General features: G+C 44.0%; 1 protein-coding gene across 1 annotated transcript in view; it reads right to left on the bottom strand.

Moving 5' to 3' along the window:
* Positions 1-20,141, bottom strand: part of KTN1 (kinectin 1 (kinesin receptor)) — a 55,039-nt gene that overhangs the window by 19,406 nt on the left and 15,492 nt on the right. Inside the window, exons 8-28 of the mRNA XM_008939335.1 lie at positions 19,695-19,827; positions 18,650-18,737; positions 18,200-18,366; positions 17,476-17,544; positions 15,922-15,959; positions 15,244-15,334; positions 14,524-14,592; positions 13,745-13,782; positions 13,536-13,626; positions 11,074-11,142; positions 9,713-9,747; positions 9,495-9,585; positions 7,876-7,944; positions 7,025-7,062; positions 6,341-6,431; positions 6,110-6,178; positions 4,470-4,507; positions 3,714-3,804; positions 2,595-2,632; positions 1,500-1,590; positions 1,345-1,413 (exon numbers count right to left, since the gene is read on the bottom strand). Of these exons, the coding sequence (XP_008937583.1) occupies positions 1,345-1,413; positions 1,500-1,590; positions 2,595-2,632; positions 3,714-3,804; positions 4,470-4,507; positions 6,110-6,178; positions 6,341-6,431; positions 7,025-7,062; positions 7,876-7,944; positions 9,495-9,585; positions 9,713-9,747; positions 11,074-11,142; positions 13,536-13,626; positions 13,745-13,782; positions 14,524-14,592; positions 15,244-15,334; positions 15,922-15,959; positions 17,476-17,544; positions 18,200-18,366; positions 18,650-18,737; positions 19,695-19,827 (1,573 nt within the window). The remainder of the gene's footprint in view (positions 1-1,344; positions 1,414-1,499; positions 1,591-2,594; positions 2,633-3,713; positions 3,805-4,469; positions 4,508-6,109; positions 6,179-6,340; positions 6,432-7,024; positions 7,063-7,875; positions 7,945-9,494; positions 9,586-9,712; positions 9,748-11,073; positions 11,143-13,535; positions 13,627-13,744; positions 13,783-14,523; positions 14,593-15,243; positions 15,335-15,921; positions 15,960-17,475; positions 17,545-18,199; positions 18,367-18,649; positions 18,738-19,694; positions 19,828-20,141) is intronic.

The raw sequence follows: 20,141 nt of genomic DNA, 5'->3' as shown, positions 1-20,141 counted from the left end.
ACCCTGAATGAGCAAAGAGAACCATAAACAAGTCAGGAGAAAATTAGGAAGGAAAAAAAAAAAAACAAACAAAAAAACCACAAACTTATCTGAAGTGAAGCACTGACACTTTCACAATCCCTAACCTGCCTTTCCTCCCAGCAACATGCTCTTTGAAAAGCTGCTCTCACTGAATTGGCAGTACCACTTGGTTCCCACTGCTCTGTGAACTGCAGGCTGCCAGAGCAAAGCCCATTGTAAAGCTGTTGTTTGCCTACAACAGGCATCTGCACACATCTATCAAGGCCACAGAAAGGCAACACGTTAGACCAGGAGAAGCCAGTCAGCCCATGCTAGTACACCACCACAAAACAGGCACTGCCTGCTGGATAGGAGCATTCTTTTTCAAGCACCTAGTCCACAATTTATAAGTCATTTAACTCAGAAATAATTCAGCTGGCCAAAAACATTATAGCATGCTTTTACCCCTGAGATTTTCCCTGGGAGGAGATTTTCACCTGACAATTTTATACTGCGAACAACCCTCACGAAGCTGAAGTTCCAAGAAAAAAATAAAGCCTGTCAGTTTTGCTTGAAACATCAACATTTAACTCTTCAGACAGACAGCTGAGCTGACCTGCATTTAAAATTCAATCCATCACGGCTTGCTTACATTGTGGGCACAACATATTGCAAGCACTGTCTGCAGAAGATTGCAACTGAGCACTATTAGCATGAGCAGAATCTCTACATTCAAGTTTTATTAGAAAATAAAGGTTTTTCTTTTTACTGGGCACTTCTAATACACCGGTATCACACATTTGGCATTTATTCCATCTTTTAAGCTTCCTGAGCAGTAAGAGAAATGAAGTGCTTATCTATTTCATTCAACTTCTGGCAGTACTCACACTTGCAGAAGCTCCTCACTTTGGACAGCCAGAGATGCCTATAAAGAGATCAGAAACTCATTAGGAGCAGATCAGCAGCCAGGAGTGGAGCAGAGGGCATGATCTGCCTCCTTAACCAGGCACTGCTGCAGCACTGTGCAGCCCCACTCCTGGCCTTCCAGGGCACCCTGTCCAACCTCCTTTGGCCAAGAGAACCCTGGCTGTGATACAGCAGGTAAAGACAGAGGTGAAAAGCTCCATAAGAACACTGCAGGCATAAGAAAGAGCACAAGGCTGCAAATTCACACAATAAAGAGAAGCAGGCACAGATATGCAACAGCCAGAAAAGCTGGCTTGGTGCAACCCAATCCCAAAGCTGTCCCTGGATTTGTATGGTCAATACAGCTGCTGGTGTTCCATATGAGCTACAACCACCCCCTTTGGCTGCCCTCAGGAACACTGCAATTAGAAGCTGTACCTGTTTGCAGTTCTCCTCCTTTAATTCTTGAATTTGAATTTTAAAGGATTCATTTTCTTTTTGCACATCCTGTTGAAAGAAAAGAGGCAATATATGCACATGTATACATACAGATACACACCTTACAACACAAGGCTCTTCTAGCAACACTTTACCTGCAACTGTTTTACTTGGCTTGCAATTTCTCTCTCTTTTTCTTCCACTACAGCTTTCAACTTCTTCATTTGTTCTTCTTCCCCTTTCAACCTGCAGAAATGGTTTAGAAAACAAGAAAAAAAAAAAATAACCAAGGGTTAACATAATTCATGCTAAAAAGGGGCAGATACTCTAGCTGGTACAGTTTTCAAACAGAGCAAGATAAATATATTTTGTGTGATGTATAGAATAGGCCAAAAGGAGAGCACAGGCACAGAACAGAAACCATTACACTATGACTCCAAACCAAGAAGGCTAACAAAAACACATGCCAGCTGCAACAACATGTACTGCAAACACTGACCTGCTAGGAGCTGGCCTGAAGCAAGAGAGTCATTCCATACATCCATCAGCAAACACATTTAGTCATAGCTGATCTCAACAAGGTTCAGAGCCCAAGTGGCAGAGAAGGAGCAAATCCTGCAAGCCAGCTGGCTCTGAAGGTGCCAGGGACAGTCTCCTAAAGGTGAGGCTGCCTTAGGTACCATGTCCCAGCTGTACAAGAGCTCTGCTGGGAGGGCAGCACATTACAAGAGCTGCACTGAAGACAGAGCCCTTTTTTTGGCACAGTCTCATGCAACCTTCCTCTGACTTAGAGTAGCCAGACAAAGCAGAGTCAAAACAGAGGAAAGTCTGGCAGTGTTTCTCCATAAAACAGGAGCTGGAGAATTGGCCATTGCATCTCAGACTGAAAATGGCAAACTGTATCTGTTCCTTGCTTTCACCAGCTCAGCCACGGGCACTTAAATCCACACTCTTTTAAACAGGCTAACAGCAGGAGAAATTATCACTAGACACATGAAGGAGCAGCAATTTCACTAGTTAGTGGAGCCCTGGGCAATCATTTGCTTTCACCAAGTGTAGGAGCACCACTCCTTAGGCAGGGACACTGCAGCAGTCACGCTGGCTGGTGTGAGGCCATCAGCACTAACAGCTTATTTTAGCAAAGCCCATAAAATTCTTGAAACCAATTCACAGTCCAATTTAAGAAGCACACCAGCACTGAATGCATATTATCAGCAGGCAGTTGAGAAACTGCTGCTAAGTGTACTCACAGGTTCTCCAGATCCTGGACTTGGGATGCAGCAGGCACCTGAAAAACAAAGTAATTGTCAACCTTGTTTTGATGGCACAGTAAAGCTTTCAAATGAACAGTGACTCTTCCAACGAGCAGGGGCACCACACAGCTTGCAAAACACTTGCTGAAGAAGTACCAGGAATTTTGCATCAGCCATTGCTGCAGGAAGATCTAAACCCATAATGGATTTCAGAAGCACAGCCAAAGTTTCCAAGCATTCCAAACTTCACACCAGGCAAACTCTCCATTCTGCCTTTCCCCTGGGATAAATGCCCCTCTAGAAATCCACCCAAAATAACAGTGCAACTCAGTTTCTCCCCTTCACCACCAACAAAAATACAAACTGAGCTAGAATATCACCTTATTGGAAAAATTCTTCCATTAAGTAACACCTGGCTTCAAAGATGTCCAGTTGCCTGTTCTCAAGTCCAGCGCAGGAAAAAATCAAAAGCCAAAACATTCCAGCCAGCCGCAACTTCTGCAACAGGCAGAGGCAGGAAGGAATCCCAGCAAAGCCTGACCACTTTAAGAGGAGCTGCTATGTTCAGTTACAGCAAGAGCTCCTCCACGACCACAGCCATACAGAGATGCTCCTTCAGGCTGGCAAGGAGGTACCTGTGACACAGCTGTGATTATGAGCTCTAAAGTTTTCAGATCAAAGCTGCTCATTTAGTCACATCAAGGTTAAGGAAAAGCTCTCGGAACTTGTTAGCCACGTAAAACCTGTTTCAGATGAACACAGTTGAACTAGTGAGGTCTCTGCAATGGAGACTGCCAGTTTAGCCAGGCAGGATCTGAAATAGCTCTGCAGGTTGACACCAGTGCAAACCCTTTGTGAGAGGCAGAGGACAAAAGCAGTTCAGCTGAGCAGCACTCCCAAACCACACGCACTCTGCAGACCATACCTGTTGGAGCTGTTGCAGGTTCTGTTGTTCCAGCTCCTGAACTTTACTGGTTAATTGTGCAATTGTATCCTTCTGACCCTTTTGGCAAAAGAAAAAAAAAAGCAGCAAGTTTAGAATTTTAAACATAACTTTTCTACAGCCAGAAATACTGCAACAGAACTTATTCTCTTTAGAACACCAGGGGAGCTTACCTGCAGCCACTCTCCTTTCTTAACAATCTCTTTCTCCTTCTCTTCCAATAAGGCCTCCATGGTTTTCACCTGCTTTTCCTTCCCCTTCAACCTGTACCATTAAACACACATAGAATAAAACCTTGCTCTCTATCCATCTGAAAAAAAAAGAGAGACATCCTGTGCTCTGCAGCACGTAACAACAGCAGGATCTGTGATCAAAGGCACAAACAATTCACCCACTGAAAGTCAATCCATGAACACTCCCACTTCAGTCTGGCTTAGCAGGAGATGCCCTTGATCAACGGTTCTGCTCATTAAGTGAGAGCAGACAAATTCTGTGCTGACACATTGCAGGGATTTCACACACACATGTGCTCTCTTCATCTAAAAATAATTCCTTATTCCTCCCTAAATGGGAGCACAAGGGACCAATGACTGTGGTGGCTCAATTCTCACTTATCCACACAGCAGCAGCACAGACATTACCAAAGTGAGTTTGCCCATGGAGTGCCTTCCCTACATCCTTCCATCCTGAGTTGAATTTAACCCCTTGTAGGTGAACTGAGGCTCATGAAGTGAAGGCAGCACTCCACCTTGTTTGCTGTCTCAGGCAGGAGCAGGTATTTCTGATAAGGACACACGTCTACTAAGACTAGTGTGAACAGCCTGGATCACTTCATGCAAAGCCCAGATGCCAGGCAAAAACATTTTAACTCAGACTAGAGAAGGGAAGGATGCACAGGGCAGGTCAAACATGTTAACAGCTATACTTACAGAGTCTGAAGTTCTTTGACTTGTGATGTCATCGACACCTAAACAAAATAATCAGTACTTCAATGTACATGGAAAAGACACAAATGCTACAAACTGTTCTAAGGAAAAACAGGAAAAAGGCATAAGACATCAAAACAGGCACTATTTGTCACAGTGACGTAAGCATAAATACATTTTATTCAATTTCTGGTGGGAAAATAAATGATGAGAACCCAAGTGTCTCCACTATTTACTTTCTCCACGTTTAAAAAGTGCCTTCCAGAGCAGAAAACAGCACAAACAGGAGCACAAGCATGCCCACCGGAGCACCCTTCCACCACGAGAGGTAAAGGAAAAAGCACATCCTGATGACAATCATCTCACCAGCAACTGCAGCTCAAATCAGAGAGATCACCCCTGGTCATTTAGACCTTTGCACTGGCAAGTGCTTTTTAGATGCTCTCTGCAATGCCAGCGCTCCTTCAAATTCCCATTCTAAGGCTGAACATGGATTGAAGAAAACAGATTTAGTGGGAATATTTCCTTTTAATTGTGTATAAAAGCCTAAGAGTGGCCATCTGTGCAGATACTGGCTGTCCAAACAGCCAGTTTACTCTTCTGCCACAACATGGCAAGAGTTTCAGACATGCCCCAAGCCCTCTCTTCTGCTTGCAGGAGACCAAAAGGTGCATAATGCACCACCTTTGGAGCAAGTATCCCTCATATGTAGCTTTCCAGGGAGAGCAACTCTAAACTGCATTTTCTTCTGGGCTCTGTGTCAGTTCCAGGGAAGGAAACACACAAATAATTCCTCCAGTTCCTAGGAATTTGCTTTGGAGGAAAAGCCCAAGACGGAAACACGTTCTCTGAAGCTTTGCCTAAAAAGGACAAAACTTTAACACTAGAGAAAGAAGAAAAGGGGGGGGCTATATGCTAGAATGTAGCTCAAAAGACTGAAAAAAGCACAGACAAGAAAACCCAACCCATACACCCCACAGAAACAAGCACCCTTCCTGACAGCACGATAGATTAAGCTGCCTGCAGAACGGGCTCCCTAAGGAAACGTGTGTTCCCATTGTTCTGGATGCTAGACAGCCAGCATGCCAAAAAAAGCCAATACTCCTCCATTTCTGCATTCCTGATAGCTCAAGTAAACTTATTCTGCCAAGACAGGCTTGGTTTTGGACACTGGAAAGAAAACAGTCTTAGGTTTACCTGGAAACCAGACACTATTTGGGCCCATAGTACTGTTCTAGCAACACAGAAAGGGCAACAAACAGAGAAGCACTTTCAGCACTTGTGATTTCCAAGATGCCAGCCCCAAAAGATGTCCCAGGGTCTCATGTTTACCACAGGGACAGCATGCAATACACCCAGCCAGAGCTAACACTATGATGCTTTAAGGTATAGCAATTCTTCCCAAATTTCATACTAAAAGGCTAAAAAGCTCAGGCATCTAGAGGAATGTGGTTTCTGGAGGACAGCAGTGCTTATACCTACACATTTACAGCTTTATGTTCAAGAACAGCATAGCTCTACCATTAAAAAGTTCCCTGACCCAATGACATTCACCAGTGAAAGAAAACACACCAGAACAGAAAGGAGTGAGCAGCACATCCAAGGCAAAGCTGTTTCACACTTCTGGCACTAAGGTGTTTTACCTGTTTTTCCATCTCAAGCTGGGAATTTCCTACTTCTTCTTTCAGAGCCTCTATTTCCTGTGTCAAAGCCTTTTCAATGACAAAACAGACAGGATTGGACAATGGAAACACAAAAACGCCACACAAATGGAGGCTACAAATTCATCACTCTAGAATGCCATGCAGTAACAAATAAATGGTAGTCAGTGGCATAGACACAGAAAGGAAGGTTGGTACTGCAGACAGAGATACCTGAACAGTCTTCTCCTTGCTGGCTACTTTAAGGATTTCACCTTGTAGGAGTTCTTCCACTGATTTTATTTTTCCATCCTTCTCATGGATTCTTAAAAAGAGTAGAGGAACAGCTGGTTGATCAAATAGAGAAGCTTTGGTTCTGCTATCACACTGCCAGCCTTTGGTACCCTCAGTGGGACCAAGCAGGAGAAAAGAGGAGGAATACAACTGGGAACAGTGCAGAACACACTGGCTTTATATAATCAGCAGGTCACAGGCTAAATAGATACTATTACTACCTAAAAATGCAAATTAAGGTTATCAACAGCCTCTGGAATGACACACACCTAACTTCAGCCTTCACTGGACATTCCAAAGTATTTATCAGCTTCAAATGCACACACAGACAGCAAACAAGCCCACCCCTCTTAGAGTGTCTACTGAATAAAAGCGTCTGTCTGACAATTCACTGCAATTCCTTGACTAGTCAAAGTTTGGCTTCTGAAGCTCCTCTGCTGAGCCATTAACAACTGGATGTTCAAAAGGTTCAAATCTGATGTGATGAGACTCCAAAGTGACACTGCTTCCACACGTCACCCAGCTGAAAGCACATCAACATTTCAGGGAAGCAACACACTTGTAATCATAGAATAAAGACAGACAGAAATGAAAATCAGAAGTGAAATCTGTACATTAACTTACACTTTCTGGAGTTCTTCCACCAGAGATTGGAAGGAAACCTGTTCAAAACAGAGTTTCAACTTAGAAAAAAAGAGAGCAAAACATTCTGCAAGAGTTAAGGGGTAAGGAGCAGAGAGCTTGAGCACTCTAGCACTGGGTAAACTACAGAGCAGCCCAACAATTTTATCTGGCTGCTCCTGAGAAAATTAGTTGTTGGTCTCCAGTTCCTGGCAAACCAGTAATACCAAGTCTGCCGCAAGTTCCAGAAAAACAAAAGCAAACCCACACCATCTTTACCAAGAGAGGATGAGGTTCAGGACCAGCATTAGACCAGCCAACCCTTTCAGACTGGCACTACTGTACACCTCCCCATAGTCACTGTGCTTCTCCTCTCTCTTAAGTGACTTTCTAGAAACTGGAAACCCTCCTGAGTTGTCCAAGAAGAGCTAAATGTCAAGGAAAGGCACATCAAAACCACTAATACTGTGACAGTGCCACTGCATAGAGACAAACAGAAGGGGGCTAAGTCACAGCTGCACAAGTGTGGATTAGCAGAAAGCTCAAACATGCATAATGAAGCTGGTGCACTAAGCTCCTGGAAAAAAAACAACCCACAGCCATGTGGCAAGCTCAAACCAACCCAGAACTGCCTCTGCATTGGAACCTTTACATCTGCCACGTTTCTGACACTTATGCAAAGGAAGCATTTGACAGAAGTCTCAGCTTGCAGACCAACGCTGGAAGAAAACAGGATGCTTTGCCAACAGGCTTCAAAGACATCTTCACCTTTTTCCCTTGGCTTTTGCAACCACAGCAAGATCCTTTTAGATTTAAGTTTAGGTGTAATGAAAGTTTTAGATGAAAAGTACTACCTGCTCTGATTGCTGAATTTGCAGACTTTGAAGTTCTTTTCTCAAGGATGAATTTTCTGTTCGCATTGCCTTTGAAAGCAGACACACAGATAATGAAAGACTCATTTGTTGGAGAAAAAGTGTTAAGCTTGATGGAAAAGTAATTTCTTTTAGAACAAGTGAAAGACTTTGAAAGTGTGAAAGAGACCCACTTTGCAGCAGTTAGAGCCCAAATACATAATTACTCATTATGGACAACTCAGAGTGTACTTCAGCCTATAGGAAGCTAGAGTCCAGGGAAACATCAAGGGGATGTGCTCACACCTTTGGCTGTTTATCAACCTGACAGGCTGGTAGTGTGCAACACCTCCCCAGCACAGGGGTGTCAGTGATGCACCTGGAATTTGGGGGCGTGAAGAGAGTGAGCATTGTCTTGGCTATGTCCAGGTAGAGAGGACACAGCCTTCCAGGAAACACAGCTGGAAACAGGCAGGGAGTTTTGCACTGCCCTTCCAGACTTTTCATCACTAGCTTCTTTATAAACAGAACAGGAAGAACACACCATCATCCCAGAAGTGTTGCTAGTCTATAATCCATGTAACCCTTCAAATTACTAAATAAAAAGATGTAGTGGTACCATAGTACCAATTATTTTTTACAATAAAACTTTTCCTAAAGGCAGACTTACTGCAGATTAGGCCAAATATACAATTCTGGAGATGTCTTCTGGAATAAAGTGTATACATCAAGTAGACAGCCTAGCAAAATCTGCTCTAGACTGAGCAGAGTAAAGCACTCGCTATACACCATCATTGCTCACCCTTACTCTATCTTACCAAAAAGGTTGTAACCTTGTCTCAAGATGCTTTTCTATTCAAAGGGAATGATCTCAGACTGCACTAGTGTAATGGTTTGAAACCTGCTGCCCCTGGTGGGTGGAGATCTGAAACCCTAAACCAGGTACAAGCCTGAATGAAAGGGGCGTACACCTGTCCTATTCCCACTCCCCTTTTTCCTGTCTTCGGGACTTCCTGCCAAGGTCTATAAAAAGGGGAGAAAGGCACGCCTCTTCCTCTTGCTCTCTTGCTCTTGCTCCTTTGACCTTGTACCTGGGCACACGCTGCTCTGCTGCTCCCTGTGCTACACGTGGCCGTGGCCATCTTGGAGACCTGGGCCTGATCTACAGACTCTTCCCTGCCTCCATCCACGTCCAAGGGTTGTGCATCCAGCTTCAATCCACCTCAATCCAGCGAGATCCAGCACCGGGGAGCCTTAGCACAGCATTTGGGTTTTGTATATTTGGAAGTTTAATCTTCCTTGCCTTGTTGTTCCTATAACCTCCCTTACTCTGTTAAACCCCTACCCTTTTTCCTTTCTGTACCCTGTTAAACCCCTTCCCTTCTTCCTTTCTGTTCCCTGTTAAATAATAGATTTCATTTTGTTAATTTTCCATTTGGCGCAAGGTTTTCATTACCCCTGCCTTCCTTATTTACCTCTCTACCTGGGAAACTGAGGGATAAGGGAGGTGGGACGCAATTCTGCCTTCTAACCGGGACAGAACAACTAGCAGCACTCAAACACTTTCCACAAGAGCACTTAATTTCTACCTCCCCATAAAAAGATAATAGTAGAGATTTTACCTTCAGCTCCTCCTCTTTATTAGCCATCTGTATGAGTCCTGCCTCAAGCAGCTCTTCAACTGTCTTGATTTTATCATCCTTCTCTCTCATGCTGAGAAATGAGAAGTGTTAGGAAAAAGAGAGTTAACCTCTGAAGGCAGTTTAGCTTTAGTAACCTTGCTGCCAACAAAACTGGGTCTTCCTTTTAGCCTCCAGTTCAAAAGAAAAAAGTTTCTTACCTTCTTTCCATCTGCTCTAATGTGTCTTTGTTGGCCTGTGAAGAACACAATAGGGTGATCATTAACTGGATCAATAATGGTTTGGGATTTTAAAAACAGAAATAATAATATCAGCTTAACCAGAAGCTTAGTTACCACACTAATCCAGAAGGGAAAACAAAGTACAGGGAGAACAGAATGTCCTTATGGCACGTGCCTCTAATTCTGATGCTGGAAAGATGTCAGTCTTTCAGGGGAGGTAAGGATCCATTGGTGATTTGACACTGATGGACCACAGGAGTTCTGGCAACAAGATGCTGTGGCACACAGGATCCCAGTGATCCCATGGAGTGTGTCAAGCATGCCAAGGACTGTGCAGCATCTAATCCACAGCAGCCAGCTCAGTACCTGAAAAATCTGCCTCTTTTGAACATTTCTCAAAACCACAAGCTCCACCTGAGGCTCACTCAGCAGAACATTTGTCATTTCTCAACACCAAAACATTATGAGAGACCACATGAGAAACACAAGCGAGCTACCAAGAAAAATCAGCCCTGCTTTCAGACAGGACATCAAATCAGCCAGACCCAGGGGGATAAGGCTGCAAATCTGGTTCTCTGCCAGAAGAAAGGGAGCCACTCCAGACAGGGAGCTTCTGGCTAGCAGACACCAGTGGAGAAAAATAAATTTCCTGTCCTGCAAGCCTTTTTCCAGTGTTTCAGAAGTTTTGTCATTCCACAAAGTCAGCAGTGTTCAGGAGAGCTCTCCCAGCAATGCTCACAAAGGAGATGGGGCTGAGCAGCATCTTTGTTGCTTTGAACCTGCAGCATCCTGTGTGAGTACCAGCCAGACTCACTGCAGCAAGTGTGCCATGGGCAAAAAGACAGAATAGAAGGGACAAAAGACATGACAACAAACAGTTTACCCATTTCATGGGTCTGTTCTCTTACTACTACTGGTTTGAGAGTTTGTTTCAGGATGGAAAGAAAAAAAAAAGTAGGGTAAAGATCCTACCCTGGTCTCACCATAACCGAGTAAGAGTCCTCTCCCCTGAAAGGGCTGGTTGTTTAAGGGATTTTTTTTAATACCAGAAAATTGCCAAAAAGAAACTAAGAGAGGTTGCAGAATTAAATTCTTGCTTGTGTGAAGCTAGTGTTCTTCAGGGGAGAGGGGGATCCACATTTTGTTTGGACACTCTTGGCTAGATCTAGAAGACAGTCACAACTGCCTTACTTGAACCTTCTAAAGAAGAGAACGTACCTAAAAAGCAACAGTCCTTGACACCAACTAGCTCAGCCTTGGGCCAGCTTAATTACAAAATACCTGAGAAGTCAAAAAGAGCAGAAGGTATTTGATACCACCTCAGCAAGCACTGGCTGTACCTGCTCAGACAGGAGAGTCTGCAGCTTCTGAACTTCAGCCTGCAGAGCTGCGTTTTGATCCTTGAGAACCTGGAAGGAAATTTAAACATTTTATCAGTTCAGAACTGCAAATCCTAGCTACAGCATTTTCATAATGGCAGTGAGGTAATTAAATAGCACAGAAGTTGTTACAGAGAGTTCTTTGGAAGCTACAAGACTACAAAGAGTCCTTTCCTCTTCTTCCTTGCTTTTCTGTATTAATACTTTTGTCCTTCTGTTCCTGTGAGAAATTCAGCTGTTACTATCTTCATTCCCTGGCAGAGAATCAGACAGTATCAAGTGTGAGAGGGAAGAGGAACTGCATTTTCCCCCTAAAGCAGTACCAGCATCATGTCAAGATTTGGTAGCTGCCTCTTACAAAACACTCATTTGGTGAAGCCAAGGGCCCAGGATCACCTCCTGAGCTCTCTTCAGCTGCCTCAACACTGAGGATGCACAGCAAGGAGCTGGCAGGCCAGCAGCAGAAGGGTTTGCACAGCTCCCACACTTTGGTCCAACTGCAGGCTGGAAAGAGGCAGACCGAGAAGACACCAAGAGCTGTACCACAGACCTTGCCTCTCCTCCAGCACTCCTGCTCCATACAGACACATGAGCACTCAACAGACACGCTGCCTGTCTGGATTCCCCACACACAGTTTAAAATCCTCCTCTATTACTGCTTTTTGCTTTACAAAGTCTTTTTAAAGACTTGCCTGGACATTTACAAGTGTAAAAAGCAGGGCATGTGATCTGTGCTTCAGACTCCAAGACTTCCAGGGACAACATAAGCAAGAAGGGGCAGCAGTGGCAAGGATTAAAAGAATTGCTCTGGTTTAAACCTGGCTCTTCCCTCTTTCATGTGCCTGGGAACAAAGCAGCACTTCCTCAGGTGGAAGCACTTAGTGGAGAGCTGGTCTGGCTTATGTTTGGGATCAAAGACAGGAGAAAGAAGAGGGTAGAAGGGCACACAACATTCATGCTGCAAGCACACTGGGGACTCCCACAGTATCACAATGATGATCATGATGAATTATCTGTGTTCAGTTCTCTGCTCACTTCCCAAGAACTGCTAAAATTGCCTCCAGATGATTTTTACCATCACTTAGCATGCAGTTGATTTCAGCACATAACCATCCACCACGCCTCCAAGGTCTTTTTCCTGGGTAAGTTACTACAAACACCATCCCATTAAAGGAAGTTCAGATCATTCCTCCTTGTATTCATTTCCAGCACTTCTCCTGCCACTTTAGAATGTCCCACCACACTCAAAGCCCTGAGAATGTCACTAAATTGAGACTTGTCAGCTCAATCCTGCCACCTCTTCCCACTCCCTTTCCAGATTATTTATGCACCCATTACCCAAGCACACTTTACTGAAGATTCAGTCAACACCTTCATTACAAAAGTCAGCTGAAGCTGTATTTTATTTCCTATTTTATTAATTGAGCAAACATCTTCCCTTCTGTTCTCTGACAGCTTGGAGAAACTACTTGGAGCCTTGCAAAAGACTCATCAAAATCTCTCTGAAAGTGCCACTTTAAGATGTGAATCAAGTCTCCTACTTGCTTGCTAACACCTTCAAAGAGCTCCAGGAGACTCGTGAGGCATGGCTTCCTCTACAAAAGCACATTGACTCTACCACTGCCCATTGACTTTGTTCCTCACTAGTAAATCTACCAACCTGACATTATGAGATTCAGAGTGAGTGACCTTTCACCAGAACCCACAGAAGAGCAGCAGTACTAAACATGAGCTTGAAAGGAGTTAAAAAGATGGAGTTATCACCTTTCTTGGGAAGCAGTTATATTTCGAACAGTTAAGTTCAGAAGAAAAATCCTAAGGTGGCAGGGGGCAAGGAGGAGTTAAGTTGCTCTCTGTGCACACCACCCAGAAACAAGCACCAGCTTTGCTGTGCTGACCCCACATGTCAGAACTAAAAGCTTCAGCAGTTGAGCTGTAGTCTCATGAGAAACCATTTGGGAGATGGCAGGATAAAAAAAAAAAAAAAAGAAAAAAAAGAGGCATTTTCACACCAAAATTGAGAGAGAAAAAAAAAAAAAATAAAAGGCCTAAGAAGATGATAATCCAAGCAACAAAAGCTCACACCAAGGCCTCAGAAGTCATATTAGAGGGTGGAATGCAGGAAAACCACAACAGCTTTTGCTGAACCCCCTCTTCCAGATTTCATAGACTTCACCCTTCACAACTGCAGACACTGCACTCAGCTTGTGTTACCCCACCTCTCACTCCACTGCACAGTTTGTTGCTGCTGTGACACCCTACACTGCTCTTGCCTTGCAGACAGAATACTATAATTTACCTTAACACCTCAAAGTCAGTTCTGTTTTACAAATCAACACTCAATTGTATGAACTACTCCACCAACAGCAAAATCTGGAAAACTTACTATAAATAAGCACAAGAAAAGCTATTCTCTATCTTACCTTGAATTCTTCTTTTGTGTTTGAAATCTGAGCAAGTTCTTCTCGGAGCTGATCTTCAAGAGTTCTTATTTTGTCATCCTTGATGTGAATGCTGAGACACAGCAGAAGAGTTAAATATGTTTCCTCACCCAAGTCTTACAGAAAGCATTGATACAGAAAGAATGTAAAAGGCTGACAAACATTGTTTATCAAATCCCAGAGCTATTTACCTTTTCTGCATCCTTTCCAGCTCATGTGCAGCAGCAGCCTAGATATAAAGAGGATTAACACAGACTTAGGATACATCACATGATTCAATCAACCTTTCATTCCACAATATTAAAAAGCTAAAACAAGTCATTTGGCCTCTCAGCACATGACTCATTTAGGAAGGGTGAAAGGGGTAAGCTTGTCTTCATGCACTTTTAAAAACACCAATATATACTAGGCAAGCAATTACACAAAGGGAAGAAGATCTTGAGGAGATTCATTTGCCAACTGGGATTATCTCTAATTAAACACTTCATTTCCACTTCTGCAATGCACAGTCCACACAGCAGTAACAGAAGGACAGCATTTTGTTTGGTTCTAAAAAGATATCTAGGGTGAGGTGGGGGTGTTTTTGTGCTTTTGGGTTTGTTTTTCCTTTTTTTAGAGGGATGCTTATGACCCTTGTATGTAAAAGCCAGGGCTGCATATTCAAGCACAGTTGTATTCACTCCTGTGAACTCTCCTGCGCTCTGCACGCCTGCAAATCCAAACCAACCCAGCAAACTGCTTCAGGAACTTGGATATCTAAGAAAGATTTTGCTGGTGAAGAAAGGGTAAGAATTAGACCTCCCACCAGCTGTAAGAACTCCAGGAAATCACATATTAGCCTGATTCAGTAGCCTCACACCTTTAACGTGCTTAAGTACAGCTTGCTTAAAGCCATGGGATCTGCATTTGCATTTATAACAGAATAGGCAGTGAAGAGGGAGTAAAATATTAAATGAAACAATTATTTTACCTGTTCATTTGTCAGAGCCTGTAATTTCTGTACTTCTGATTTCAGGGATAGGTTCATATTCTGTAAGACCTGAAGGAAGGAGAAAAAGAAATATATTTGCATAGAGGTAGTATTTCAGGTAAGTTCACTCTCCAGTGCAAAGTATTTCAGGTCACTTTTTGAAGGACTCTAAAGGCAATGGAAAGGAGGAGCCTTGAGCTTGCTTATTTTTCTTATAAGCTTTCTTATGAATAGCCAGGGTGTCAAGCGTGAGGGTCAAGAGGCCAGACTGATTTTCAGTGGTGCCCAGGGACAGGACAAGCAGCAATGGGCACAAACTGGAACCCAGGAGGTTCCATCTCAACAGGAGGAGAAACTTCTTTGGTGTGAGGGTGTCCGAGCCTGGAGCAGCTGCCCAGAAAGGCTGTGGAGTCTCCTGCTCTGGAGAGATTCCAAACCCAGCTGGATGCTGTCCTGGGCACCCTGCTGTGGATGAGCTGCTGGAGCAGGGGGGTTGGATGAGGTGATCTCCAGAGCTCCATTCCAACCACACCATTTTGCGATTCAGTAACAACTACCCAGCATCAAGCATGGGCCTTGCCTAGAAGAGCCAAATCAGCAGATTTGTAGCTGAAAGAGCTATTTCTAGAGCCACAGGCAGCCTTAGAGGCTTCAGTTTGTACACAAAGCCAAGGAGCCTCTCCTTGTATCAACTGGCATTCACACATGCTTTTATCCTACCTTTAGCTCTTCCTCCTTGCTGGTTAAGTTGGCACGTTCATTGCCTAATGAGTCCTCCATCTGCTTTATCTGTTTGTCCTTTTCTGCAATCCTGCACAGAGGAGGAATGATGACACACCACCACTAAAAGGTCTTGGATGAAAGTGGCACATGAAGCATCAGGCTAAACACAAAATACATGCTGGCCCTTAAGGTCAGCTTCTACTCTAAATCCTGCTGACAGTACACTTTGGGTCCAAAAGCTTTTTCCATCCATTTTAAATGCCGTTTGCTTGCCAAAAATTTGAGACATTCTCTAGCTCTGAAACACAACTACCCCATCTCCCAAAGGGAGAAATCTCCTGGCACAGCCATGTAGCCCAAATATTAACAGTTCTCATGGTCACACACATTCCTGCACGTCGCACTGATCCCTGCCCATAGGCAGTGGGGAAAAAGAGAGGAGACCTTGCTTGCTGTATAGCACAGCCACGAATAACAGGCTCCAAACCTGAGACCAGCCACAGGAGGGAAATCTGCAGGAAGCTGTTTCCCAGCTCCCAGATCAGTCTCACAGGGAGAAGTTAAAATCACAGACAGCAACATCTCCTTCACTGGTCGCTCCCATGTGTGGGGGAAAGATGGCATCTATTAAAAGCCCATCACACCTCCCAAATGCCAGAGGAATTGAGTGCTCACACTTTGTGTAGTTCTTCTGCCAGGACTGAAGCTGAGGTCTGCAGAAGGAAAAAAAAAAGAAAAAAAAAATAGCTGAAAGTAAAGCAAGTCAAAGAATCCCTGAGCCAGGAACAGCATTTGTAAGATTTGTCTAGTATTTTATACTGGCACAGGATGCTTCCAACTATTCCCTGGCTCAGGAACATTGAAGGAACACCAGCACATGCTAATGGCCCTTCCCCTGTGGCCTAAGGCAACATGATGGGAAAAAGCGAAGCATCTTATTTGCTCTTTACCAGATTCAAACAAGCCATGGGGATCAGCAGCACTCGCCTCACAAGGCTCAAGTGCTTTCCACAACATCCTGCTGACAAACTACTTCCATTTTAAAAAAAATAAAACCTTGCACAGGGCATCAGGACTTGTTTTAAGAACAGAAACTGCTACATAAAGCCAACAAGGGGCATTTTTATTCCCCTGGAAAAAGCCTGTTCCTATGTGGTCACCCACGACAGGGCAGGAGAGACCTCTCACAGTGGTTATCAAGGCACTGAGGGACCTCAGCAGACTGACTGCTCCACATCCAGTTTGTCAGTCCAGCCTCTCCTCCCCAAAGTGCCATTTTCACACCCACAGGCCATGGTGGAAAAGTGGCCCTGAATTTTGACAGATACTGGGGCTGCATAGGGAAGGAACACACCTCCTTGTGTATCCCAGAGCTAAGAAGTTACACTTCCTTAGGGACTTATTTTCAAAGCTCTTTTAAAGGACTAGGAGAGGAGTAGGACATGAAGATGCTGTAAATCCAGAGTGCCTCTTCCTTCACTACTCTCCCCACCCAGTGGGTTAAAGCACTTCAAATAAAGCCAGATGACAGTTTCAGTCTGATGCCTGAATTTAATTAAACTGTATCAAGGATGTCCATCGTGGACACAGCACCCAACTGCACAGAACAGGCTCCACTCGTGCCCCCAGAACTTATGGTCTTTGACCCAGTTTCTGTGACTTAGCTCTACATAGAGGCAGCTCTACTGACTCAGATTTTATACAGTGTTTACAACAGAAACTTTTTCTCAAAGAAACTAGTCTAACATTTTAGAGATTAAAAGAACTGAGAAAGACATTGTCCAAGTTTGGTGGTTTTTATCTCCTGCACAGAGATCACCACTGGTATGGACAAACAGCATTAAATGGGAGCTCCCAGAAGATCCTGTTTCCCAACCCAATGCACAAGGGAAAAGCATGATCAGGTGGTTCAGAGAACTGCAAAAAGACCAAAGAACCACAAGACAGAGTTGTACACATGCAAAGCTACAGAAAACACATGTTCAAAGAGGTATTCCACCCTTTGGTTATAACCGAAAGCCACTACTGGAAGAAATATGTGAGTTTTTTCCCAAAAAAGCACAGCAGAAGCTTAAGCTTTAAACCAGCTTGAAAAACATTAGAAAAGATGCTAAAAAGTCTTTGCTTTCAGCATTACACATCTCATATCCAGCTACAAAAGAAAGAAACCTGACTTAATGAAAGTCCACAATTCAAGACTACAAAAGAAAGTCTGAGAACATGCTGTACCTGGGCTGCCATTTGTGAATGAAACTTCTGAAGCTGAGTATTCAAAGCATCATTCTGCTCTATCAGCTCCTTGTAAGAGAGCAGAGAAAGACAAGCAGGCTGAGATCTGCAGCTAGTCAACTGGATTAGCTAGTTAACTAGGATTAGCTCTTAGCCATGATTACATTAGTAAGAACAGTTCAGCATTTACATGTCAGACACTTGCCAAAGATGCTTTTTTTCTCCCCACTAAGATCAACCAGTTTGAGTGGAAGCCCTAAAACCTGTTCTGTATTGAGTGCCAAATGTTCCCTGCCCCACCACACACCATTTGGTTTCCCTAAAGCTCTCAGGAGTTCTGTCCACACTGCTGCTCATGACTTGATGCCAGGAGAAGAGGGATCACTCCAGAGGAGCTCTCACAAACATCAAAGCCACACGGCTGCTCTTCCAAGGTGTTCCCCAGACCACGTTGTCATTTCACAGCTTGGGACATCACCTGGCTCAGCACATTTGTGTGACCTGCCCAGAGCATTTCTCAAGCCTGAGATGGCCCCAGACCTCCTCACAGCACCACACACAAGGTCTCACTTCACAAGTTGCTGGCTGATAGTCCAGCACATAGTTTTCCCATTATTCAGTGGGAAAGCTTTACTAAAGCAGCGTTTCAAGGACATCACTGTCTCCACTGGCACAAAGCAGGAGGAAGAAACCAAAGCTCATTCAGATGTATGGGCAATACTACCTGCACCTGCATCTGCATGGAGTCCTCCGCAGAAGCTCTCTTTTGCTCAGCCTCCATCAACTGCAACATCCTCTGCTCCAGCTGCTGTTTTGACACCATTGTATCAGTCAGTTTACTGTGCAAGCTCTGGATTTCATTGTCTTTGGCCACAAGCTTATTCTGCACATCTGTAGCAGAAATGTCAGGATTTTAATTCAGAAGTAAATATTTAATTTGGGGGGAAATCATTTTCACTGTAAACAGGGAAGCTGATTAGAAGCCTCATTTCAGCAAGCCAGGGTTCAGCTCTCTCATCAACATTCAGACTGACTGGTATCACAACATACTCCTTCCCCAGGGTGCTGAAGCTGCAGTGAGTTCACCTGAGCTTTGTTTCAGCTGCTCAGTAATGCTTCTGGCAACAGCCAAACCACTGAAGCAAGCATTACCTGGGAATTTTGTGATACATGCCTTGTTGGGCTGCTTCGTGTTCCGCTGTCCTTTTCCTGAGATAAGCCTGGATTTCTTCCCATCTTCTCTCTGCTTCCTGCTGCTGGACCTTCACACAGAAGGGAGAGTTGATGAGAAGTCTAACCTTTATTTTTGAAACATTCAGAGTGCGTTTCTTTGGTGCTATTCCCAAAACATACGGCAATGAAGTAAAATTGTTTCTTGTCTCCCTGAGGGCACATGAGGGAGACAGAGTGCCCTGTAATCCTCCTCCTAGAGTAGTTTAGTCTATTAATTTGAAAGGCAAATTGTGAAAAGAATTTCATTATAGGCTCTTAGCAGGATGGCTTCTGTAATACTAACACACAGCATCTTTGCCCTGCAAATTCAAAATTAACACTACAAGCCAGACCAGCCATGCATCACTGAAGTCTGCATCTAGTAATTAAAACATGTCTCAGCTTTAGATATCAACTCTCCACCTGCAAGGATGAGAGGCAAGGAGAACTCCTGATAACTAGGATTTAATTGCAAATACAAAAAAAAACTGATGAGCTCAAAAACGTTTTCTTCCAAAGAGAAGGGAAAAGATGTATCCAGAAGCCAGTCCATTCACATTTTAACTCCTAAAAGGTGTATTTAAAAATTTAAACAGGCTTTTAAGGAAAAATATGTCATTTAAAATGAAAATCACAAAAGGACAATGCCCTCTAGATGAACAACTCTAAAATATCACATCTTACTCGAATTGTACATTCAAAGCAAAGCTCAACACCACCTGTGAAGCTTTCCAAAAATGTTTACCTGGAAGGGCAAGTTTCACTTCATAGGGAGGTTTGTAATCACTCAAAACCCAGAGTATTGAATAAAAACAATACTGAATAAGCCCCTAGGCTGGCTCAGCGTTATCTTAAAATAGATACTTGCACACAGAAAGAAGACAGAGAGATTTAGTGGCCAAGGAAACAGCCCAAGAGCTTCTCACACGCCTTACATCCCCCCCCCGCCTCAGAACTTGGCTCAAAGCCTCGAGCAGACCTCGCCAGGCTGAGCAAACCCAATTCACCTTTAGCTGAGCAACTGCCTGCTCTGCGTTCTTCTTCTGGAGCTCCTCCTGCTGCAGCTTGCTGCTCTTCTCCCCCAGCTCGTTCACCAGCCGAGCATAATCCTGGCGCAGCTTGTTCAGCTCCGCAGACTGCCTGAAAAGAAACATTTTCACAGGGTTTGGGGTTTTTTTTCCACAAGAAGCATAGGCCACAACAGCAGCTACTCAAATATCAACACCCAGTCCTGTATTTGCAGCCAGGGGGCTGTGCTTGGTGTAATTTTTTTTGTTCTCCACGCTGCTTCATCCTAGAAAAGGGGTGAGGGTTGGGTATTCTTGGCCATCGGCGCAGCAGCTACGACCCACTGAGTCAGAAACAAAAGGTCAGCAATAAGCCACAAGCATCAGTTCCTTTCAAATGTTGCAAGCTGATGGGCATAATTTGGACAGGCTTATATAAACTAAAGA

The sequence above is a fragment of the Merops nubicus genome, unplaced genomic scaffold (assembly GCF_000691845.1).
Source record: "Merops nubicus isolate BGI_N331 unplaced genomic scaffold, ASM69184v1 scaffold6150, whole genome shotgun sequence".
Taxonomy (NCBI): Eukaryota; Metazoa; Chordata; class Aves; order Coraciiformes; family Meropidae; genus Merops; species Merops nubicus.
This window is presented reverse-complemented; position numbering and strand designations above follow the sequence as displayed.